The 10,192-nt window shown below is 45.7% G+C and overlaps 1 protein-coding gene across 2 annotated transcripts in view; it reads right to left on the bottom strand.

The window, feature by feature from the left end:
- The window catches only part of LRRC49 (leucine rich repeat containing 49), a 328,874-nt gene that overhangs the window by 190,127 nt on the left and 128,555 nt on the right, over positions 1-10,192 (bottom strand). For both annotated transcript variants that reach the window (XM_068106816.2, XM_068106815.2), the window contains exon 7: positions 266-409. In XM_068106816.2, the coding sequence (XP_067962917.2) occupies positions 266-409 (144 nt within the window). The remainder of the gene's footprint in view (positions 1-265; positions 410-10,192) is intronic.

Genomic DNA, 10,192 nt, shown 5'->3' on the forward strand with positions numbered 1-10,192 from the left:
TCTGAATGCACTGTACATACACCCACTGACAAATATCATCAAGATTGGCTCTCCAATGTTGTTCAAAGCATCCCAATATTGGCAAGGAAATTCATGGGGGCAATGCCATGGCATGTTGGTGCACTTACTCCAACACACATGAATTGAACGGAATCAATGAAAGCAGAGCAATGCCATAAATAATGTCAGCTTCATAGGCAAATAAAAATATAACACCCCAAACAAACAGCAAATTATGGAAAAATATCCCGAGACGGATACTTACCACTTTAATGATGACATTCCTACGCAGGTTGAGTTCGTTCAGTGCGTCGAGGCCGTGGAGGTTCTCCACATGACATATCTGATTCCAAGACAGGTTCAACACCCGAAGCTGAGTCAAATGAGTCAGGTTCTCAATGCAGGTGATCTGGATAAGGTAACAAAAAGGATAGAAACTTGTAATTTTACATGACCAAAATGGAGTATTTCAAAGCATGGTGACAAAGTGTGAAAATAAATATAGTAGTTCAGAAGTGCTTCAAAATTGTTCAATCTCAGAACTAACATGAGAGGTAATTAAATGAGTAGTTTTCTTACATTTTGTTGATTAGTAACTGATTCTAAATACCAGATTCAGTGGAGTAATGGTTGGAGCCATCACCCTGAGTCTGGGAGGTCGGTGTTTCTAACCCTGGCCAAGTTATACCAAAAACTTAAAAATTAGTACGTGCTGCTACCTTGCTTGACTACTTCACCTCAGAGAGAAAAAAAAAATTTAGTAAAAGTTGCTTCAAATTAATCCAAACATACGGGATTTTTTTTTTTTTTTCCAATCAGACGAAAAAAAATTGAACCCAGGCAGTGTATAAGGCAACAAACCGCTGCCTCGATTGCTGCAGAATTTTTTTGTTTCTTGTTATGAAATATGCCGCGATATCTTTGCTGTTAAGAAATATTTGCTGTTAAAATTAAGGGTCATCAAATGTCAAAAAGTTGGAGTCTCACGTGGCTTGTGAAGGTATAGGCCCAATGTTTCAGGCTTCTGGTAAGTGCAATTGCAATCTATCCAAGCTATATAACCACAACAAACAACAACAACAACAACAACAACAACAGGCATTTAAGGCCATTTTCCCTGCAAGAGCGGGGGTTAGCCTTGCGGTCCCCATGACAATCTTCTCCATTTTGCCCTTTTTCTGCATCTCTCCTTGTTAACCCCCTTGCCCGCATTTCTTCTTCCACCATCTTTAGCCAAGTCTTTCTCGGTCTTCCCCGTCCTCTACTTCCTTCTACATTAACTTCCATCACTCTTCTCAACCAGTCACTTTCATCCTTCCTCAACACATGACCAAACCATCTCAACCTGTTCCTCTTCACAGCATCAATCACAGGCTCTATTCCCATCATCTTTCGCAATTCATCATTTGTCTTCCTCTCTCTCAACGATACTCCGCACATCCATCGAACCATTCGCATTTCCACCCTTTCCAGCCTTCGTGCTGCTCTACGTTCATGACCCATGTCTCGCTCCCATAAATCATAACACTTCTCACACATGCAGCATACACCTTTCCCTTCAGCTTCAGCGACACTCTCCTCCTTATCAGCACGCCACTCAATTCCCGAAACTTCTTCCATGCACATCTCACTCGAGCAACCGTTGCCGAGTCTGATCCACCTTCTCCATTCAGGATGAATATATATATAATAATTCAGGATAAATATACATATGATGAATATATTCAGGCTGAATATAATATATAAATAATATGTATAACCACGATGTATTATATATGCACAAAGGAACTAGTGAACATGTTCTTGCTTCAAACCTGGGTTATTATTTTTTGGGGAGTGGTCAATCAATAAAAACTCAACCAGGAACCAGAAAAAGAAATTCGGGGAATCTCGCGACATTGTGAAAGAAAACCTCCATCATTATTTACTTTTAATGATAGAGCAAGCCACCGAGACAGGTGCTACCATGCTTCGGTGGAACGTCTGAGCCGGCAATGTGACGTGCTGGCAGTCCCGCCACCCAAATGCCGGTTTGAGCCCAAGCGGTCACTGCACCAGACACTGGGTGGATGCTAATCCTCTCGAACCCAATATATCCTTCAAGGCACAATTAATAACTAAAACCGTTTGCGATCAGGGCAACTCGAATCACTCAGAGACAAAGAGATTTCATGTGCGTATTTCATAAGTAAATGGGGAAGGAGGACAAAGGACATAAAGCATTTATTTACACAATTTATTCACAAAGATACGCATCCCAGGTATCGGACCAACAGAATCTACTATTGGCCCATGTGTCAACGTACTATCAAAACTACGCAAAAAGGAGTTGTGGGTTGTGGGTAGGAGGAAGTGGTTGAGGGGTTGTGGCGAAAGGGGGAGGGGATTGAAGCCTAGAGTCCCTTTATAGAGAGTAGCGACAACTAACGATTTGACGCCATTTTGAGTCCATTCAGTGCGGAGCCGCCGTATGGCGCTTGTGCATTGAACCGTGTATTCCATTATGTTCTCTATGTATGAGAGATGGGAATGGTCTTTTCCATGTTGATAATGAACAAATTATGTGAAGATGACAAAATAGAAGATTTATGACAACTAAGAGCCATATGATAAAGAAGAAAATCACAGAGCTGGTTGTGATTTAACAGTCACAGACATTTAGAACCATGACAAAGAAGGAATGAACTAGACAGGTACACGTGCTGCTTATTTCAGCCTCATTTTAATTTCAGGGAGGCGAGAGCGAGACTCGAACTCTCACCTCCCTGCTTATACATGTACATGTACAATACAATGTTAAGAGTTATCTTTGTATTTCTGCAGTTGTTTGACCTTGTTTATCGTGTGTGGGTATATATTTGTGTTTGTTTAATTTTCATATTTAAATTATTAATCTAAACTTTGCTGCATGTTGCCGATCATATATTAATCCCACCAAAAATAGATTAGCCCCCCTACCCCCGGCCCCTCTTTCCCCCTCTTTCCCCCTCTCTCTCTCTCTCTCTCTCTCGCCCCCTGCTGGCCGTTCGTGTGTTGGGCGTGGCAAGATGGCGTGCACTCGTGTTCGTGTGCTGTAGCTCCGTGCTTGTGTTGTGTTGTTTCCCCCCCCCTCCCCCCCATTCCTTCCTTTCCCATCGCGCCTTGTCGTGTCCTTCTTTACCACCTGTCCCTCTTTCCCTCCCTTGAGACAGAGAGAGTGAGAGAAGAGCCCAAAGGTGAGAGCAGACCCGTTCGGTTCAGTTTACCTGCTCCGTCGGTGCTGTTTACCTTACTCGCGTCGTGAGAACTTTATTATTTATTATTTCATTTCGACTTTATTTATTTATTTTGTGTCCTTTCCGCCTGGTCAAGGTGGAAAGGTGAGACATCGCCGTTATGGCGAGTGTTCGTGCACGGCAGGAAGGGTTTGAAACCCTAACAAGGAAGCATGCTTTCGTGTGTGTCCCTCCCGAAGGTGTTCCGACCGAGGACATTATCCTAGCTGTAGGGAATGCTATCGGCGATGGAAATGTCCGCGCCGCGTCGCGGATGAACCAAAAGTTTGTTGTTTTCGTGTCGGACGAGAAGTTCGTGCATGATGTTGTTAGTACCGGTCTGTCATTGAAAGGTGGGCAGTTCGTCATGGTTTCCCCGATGGACACACCGGCGATTAAAGTTATTATTTCAAATGTCGCTCCGTTTATCACAGATGATAAATTAATGGCTGTTCTGACACGGTATGGAACTGTTGTTTCCCGAATCTCGATGATTCCCCTGGGATGTCGGGATGAACGAGTGAAACATGTTATGAGTTTCCGGAGACAAGTATTCATGGTGCTTCCTGATCGCGGCGACGATACAGGACTAAACATCTCGTTTAAAATTTCGGTAAATGATCGTCAATATCAAATGTACGCTTCGTCAGGCACCTTAACGTGCTTCCTCTGTGGAGCCTTCGGACACGTTAAAAGGTTTTGTCCCAAAGCATCTTGTACGAAGTGCGGCAAATTGGGACACACCAATGTGGGCTGTAAAAAAGAAAACGCCCCGACCGTGCTTCCTCACGCCTCGACCGTGCTTCCTCTCGCCTCGACCGTGCTTCCTCACGCCTCGGCCGTGCTTCCTCACGCCTCGGCCGTGCTTCCTCACGCCTCGACCGTGCTTCCTCACGCCGCGACCGTGCTTCCTCACGCCCCGACCATGCTCCCCGACGCTCAAACCGTGCTCCCCGACGCTCAAACCGTGCTCCCCGACGCTCAAACCGTGCTCCCCGACGCTCAAACCGTGCTCCCCGACGCTCAAACCGTGCTCCCCGACGCTCAAACCGTGCTCCCCGACGCTCAAACCGTGGTCCCCGATGCTCAAACCGTGCTTCCTGGCGCTCAAACCGTGCTACCTGAAGCCCCGACCGTGCTTCCCGACGCCCCAACTGTGCTTCCTGATGTCCCGACTACGCTTCCCGAAGCCCCAACCGTGCTACCTGAAGCCCCAACCGTGCTACCCGAAGCCCCAACCGTGCTTCCCGAAGCCCCGACTGTGCTTCCCGACGCCACGACTGTGCTTCCCGACGCCCCGACCGTGCTTCCCGACGCCCCGGTGCTACCCAAACCCAGTGAGATGGCACTTGGTGATGCTAGTACTGCTGGCGAACCCATGAATGAAGAACTTGTCATACTGACCAAAAAATGGAAAGCACCACTCCACTAACAAATAGCCCCGATGGTGCGATAAAGAAGGCTGTCTTGGGCAGAGACACTGTCTCTGCAAAAGAGGGCAAAACGTTTACAGCAAACGAAAATATCGAACGCCAAAGTGGAAAAGAGGATGTTACTGATTTCCCAAGCTCTGAGAATAAAGCCGACATTGATCCGAACAATGCGGCCATTTTTGAGCCTGAACGTGAAGCCCTACCGGTCCCCCCTCCAGTAGCTGAGCGGACTGGTGACCAAACAAATTGCTCTGTCTTACAAACAGAAATCGTAACCCCGGCTACGCAGAGATCTGCAGCCATTTGCCAAAGCACACATAAAGAAAGTAAGCACCAGTCTGCTCGTGAGTGTGTACCAGAGTACCCAACGAAATCTCAGGAGATGCCTCCAGAGGAGCTCGTGAGAGCTGCAAGTAAGGCCCAAGATCCAGGTGGGACATTATCAGACCTGTCAGAGTCTGAGGACGAGGTGGAAGTGACTGAGCTGTCACAGTCATCAGCATCTCAGTCACAGATACCCCCCCAACACATCGTGTCGTTTCTAGCCGAAACGTACAGACAGCGTAACATAGTCATTAAAGACTATTTTGACGATTTGGTTGCATTCATCCACACTGCAAAATCCATAATTAAAACGCCTGAACAATTTGACCTGAATAAGTCACAATACCACAGGTTAAGAAAATTCATCACACGTGCAGGTGTAGAGTGTTCCCAGCCACAGGCTGATTTCATCAATACAGGCTGAAAACTATAAAACTTGCAACCTTAAATATTAACGGTGGTGGTGCTAGCCACCTCCGCCAGGTTCAAGTAAAAAACATATTTCAACGGAAAAAGGTGGATGTGATCTTACTTCAAGAAACTCACATCACACCAAATGTGGAACATAACTGGCATCAACTTTTTAAGAGCCAATGCTATTTCAGCAATTTATCAGCTTCATCTGCTGGAATCGGCTTCTTGCTGAAGCCAGGCCTCGTGTGTGAGTCATGCCATTTTCAGGAGGTAATAAATGGTCGGCTTAGCTCTCTCAAACTAGTAAGCCATAACTTCCATTACACCATTTTTAATGTGTATGCGCCAAGTGATAGCGTAGAGCGTAAGTCCTTCTTCACCTCAATGATAAATCACTTAAGATCGGTTGATTTTGATCATTGTGTGTGTGTCGGAGGTGATTTCAATTGCACCTTCGACCCATCGGTTGACAGAAACTCTGTCGAACCCCATCCTGAGTCCCATGTACACTTATCCAATTTTTTTAGCACAATGGGCTTCGTTGATGTTTGGCGGTTGCACCACCCAAACACATCCCAGTACACCTGGTGTCGATGCGCCAATAGTCGAGTATCCTTGGCAAGGCTTGACAGATGGTACATCAACGTACCCTTTAAAAATACTGCGGTTTCTTCAAATCATTTTCCTTCCGTGTTTTCAGACATTTCAGACATATGGTAACCCTAAACCTTTCCTTTCCTCAACCCGCAAATAGGAGCGCTTATTGGAAGTTTAATGTTCGACTTCTAGAAGACAGTGTGTTTAAAGAAGCCTTTCGTGTTTTCTGGGCAAGTCTAGTCGCAAAGAAATCTTCCTTTTCTTCATCCAGCATATGGTGGGATAACATGAAATCTCAAATTCGGGTTTTTTGTCAATGTTTCCAATCACACAGCACAAACGACAAGCACATTACAATGGCCCGGTTGGAATTGGATATTCTACAATTGGAGAGTAAATTGGCTCATGAAAACAATGACGCCAATTACCGGTTATTGCTTGTAAAGAAAGCTCTTTTAAGGGAGTTAGTTCAAGAGAAAGCAGCCGGTACATTAATTAGACTTAGAATACAGAATGTAAAAATATCAGACACCCCAAACAAGTCTTTCTTTCATTTAGAATCCTTAAGCAAGCCATCACGGCTAATCTCTTCTGTTTTGGACTCAAGAGGCAACGTTGTTGTCAATGAGGATGATGTTAGACTAAACATTATTGAATTCTTTACAAAACTTTTTGAGTAGCAGACTGTTTGTAATGATACAATGATGGATTTAACCTCTCACCTCCCCTCCCTAACTGAGGCTCAACGGTTGGAGCTTGACCTACCAATCACCCTCCTTGAGCTAACCTGTGCTCTTGCTGCCATGGATTCAGGGAAAGCTCCGGGTATTGACGGTCTACCTCCCGAATTCTTTCTGACATTTTGGGACCTTTTAGGCCCTGAGTTGCTGAATGTTTTGGACACTTCTATACAGACTGGTATAATGCCGCTGAGTCTAAGAAGAGCCGTAGTGTGCTTGCTCCCGAAAACTGAAGATCCCCGACTTTTGGTGAACTGGCGACCGATCTCCCTGCTGTGCACGGACTACAAGCTTTTTTCAAAAGTACTAGCTAATCGACTAAAAAAGGTTATTGGTGATCTAGTACTGCCAGAACAGAGTTACTGTGTTCCTGGAAGATCCATCCATGATAATATTTCTTTAATCAGAGATCTCATTGATGGTAACCGTGTTAAAGAAGACTTTGGAATGATGTCGCTTGATCTTGAAAAGGCATTTGACAGTATCGACCATAAGTTTATGCATCATGTGTTACAGGCATGCGGCCTCGGAGCAAACTTTCGTTCCTGCATTTCCTTGCTATACACAGATGTATTTAGTTTAATTAAGATTAATAATGTGCTGGCTCCCCCCATCAAGGTTCGGAGAGGGGTCCGGCAAGGGTGCCCAGTCTCTGGTTTATTGTTTGCTCTTTCTTTAGAGCCTCTTCTCAATCTACTGAGAAAGAAGATTTCTGGAATAGCACTTTCTCCCATGAGTGCACCACTAACCCTATGTGCTTATGCGGATGACGTCTGCATCTTTGTAAAAGATAAGGATGATATTGATATCCTTGTTGAGTGCCTATCAAAGTTTCACGCTGCCTCCTCTTTAAAAATCAATTGGAACAAGAGCAAGACGTTATGGATACCCTCCCTTTATCGCAACCTTCTTCAGCCTGTACCACAGCCGCCCCCATCCCTCCCCGCAGGGTTGCTGTGGGGAAGTGAGGGAATTAAGTACTTGGGCATATTCCTTGGTTCCCCACAGTATGCTCAGAGAAATTGGGGCGGGGTAATTGAGCAAGTGGGAGAAAGATTGAACCGATGGAAAATGGTTTTACCTCATTTGTCCTTCAAGGGCCGTGTGCTAGTGATCAACAACTTAGTTGCCACAATGTTGTGGCATAGGTTCATCTGCCTGCAACCGCCGGAGGCCCTACTCAAAGCACTCCAGGGCAAACTGGTGGACTTCTTCTGGGGAGGCTACCACTGGCTACGACCCGATGTGATATGTCGCCCCTCGGCTGAGGGTGGCCACAACCTCGTCGACATCAAAGCCCGCCTAATGGCCTTCCGGCTGCGGTCCATTCAACGTCTCCTCTACATGGAACATCTGCCAGGCCGGCTCCCTGCACGCCTTGTACTGCAGCGAGCGGGTAGGCTCGGGTACGGGTTTGAACTTTTTCAAATGAACCTGCAGCATGTCGACATATCGGTTCTCCCTGCTTTTTACCAAAGCCTCTTAAATGCCTGGCAGAGCCTTTCTGTGAGTCGTCAGGCGGACACATATGTAACGAAAATGCTGGCACACGAGCCTTTGTTCTATAACCCTCTCTTTCCCGACATTCCAAAGAGTCGAGATTTTTGCCAACACTTTATAGCAGCTGGTATCGTGAAGGTGCGGCATCTCCGACATGACTCAGGGTATGGTTGGAAATCCGTAAGTGAAATCGCCGACCTGACAGGGATTTGGTCCCATAGGATGATTGCCAAAATTTTGAGGAAAATGATTCAGGTGGGACGGCAACTTGGCCTAACTTGGACTCGAGGTACAGAAGAAGATCTAAATGAGCCGACAGTGCCTAAATTGATTGTTGAACCCATTCAAAATGATTTGCCCCCTGTTAGCGATGGGTCAAAGCTTTTCCAGACAATGGACAGCAAGGGCATCTACAAGATGTGCCTCAAGCTGTTAAATGGGAACCCTTCGTTAAATGGAGTTACCCGATGGAAAGGATTGTTACCCGGAGGACCCCCCTCCGAACCTATCTGGGAAGCCATGTATAGTGAGCCCACATCCAAAAGAACAGGTGATCTCCAGTGGCGTTTGGCCCACTGGATTGTTCCCTCCAACATGTTTATTAGACATTTTTCTCCTGTATCTGTTTGTTGTCCCTTCTGTACAGTCAATGAGGACTTGTTTCATGCATTCATAGACTGTATCCGATTATTTCCTTTGTTTCATCGGTTGAATTACATTGCACACGAAATGCATGTTACTTTTTCTTTGAGAAATTTCGTCTTTGGTTTTGTTCCTAAACAGAATCCTGCATCTAAACTGTTTAGTTTCCTAATAGCAACTGCGAAACTTGCTGTTTATTTGACAAGAAAAGACAAACTATCTGGCAAACCGATAGAGCACTGCAATATCATGTTGTGTTTGAATGCATTAGTCTCAGCAAGATTGAAACTGGAATTTACCCTTTCCAACGAGGCCGGAAATTTTCAAAACTTTGTTGATACTTGGTGTGTTGGTGGGTTTTGTGAGGTTAAAGAAAACGAATTTAGAATACTGTTGTGAGATACTGATTGTTTCTTATTTGATGATCATTGGGTGCTTCTTCTTTTTCTTTTTCTTTTTGTTGGCATTATTGATTTCATTGTAAAACGTGTATATTGTTACTTTTATATTTTTGTAATAAAAGGACTAACAAGTCCAAAAAAAAAAAAAAAAGTCTCTCTCTCTTTCTCTTTCTCTCTCTTTCTCTCTCTCTCTCTCTCTCTCTCTCTCTCTCTCTCTCTCTCTCTCTCTCTCTCTCACACACACACACACACACACACACACACACACACACACACACACACACACACACACACACACACACACACACACACACACACACACAATCTCTAATACATATACAAATTACATATTTCGGAATAGCTCTGAAAAGAGCTGCTCAGAGAGCGAGTTGAGAAAAGAGTGAGAATATAGAGGGATGATCTAACTCGGAAGAGGTTATATCACAGATTTAAAATGTATTGGTGTGGGTGTAGACTGCCAGATCTCAGGATACTAAACAGGTCGACCACCCCATAGAAGCATAGAAGGCAGCCTATCTAAATTCTGACTGTAGAATGGTCGGGACTGGCTTTTACCTTCTGGAGGTAGGGGAAAGGAGAGGGGAGGGGAGGGGGAAAGGAGAGGAGAGGGGAGGGGAGGAGGAAAGGAGAGGAGAGGGGGAAAGGAGAGCGGAGGGAGATGGGGGGGGTGGGGAGGAGGAGGAGGGGGTGGAATGGGAGGAAGGGGCAATGGGGAGAGGGGGAAAGGGGAGGAGGGGGGAATGGGGGGTTGGAAGGGGCCATGGCAAGGAGAGGGGGTAGGGGGATTCGGGGGGGAGGTAGGAGGATGGGGGGGAGGAGGTAGGGGGATGGGGGGAGAGGGGGAAGGGAGAGGAGGGGGGGTGGGG

This window comes from Myxine glutinosa, chromosome 2 (genome assembly GCF_964187855.1).
Source record: "Myxine glutinosa chromosome 2, kmMyxGlut1.1, whole genome shotgun sequence".
Lineage (NCBI taxonomy): Eukaryota > Metazoa > Chordata > Myxini > Myxiniformes > Myxinidae > Myxine > Myxine glutinosa.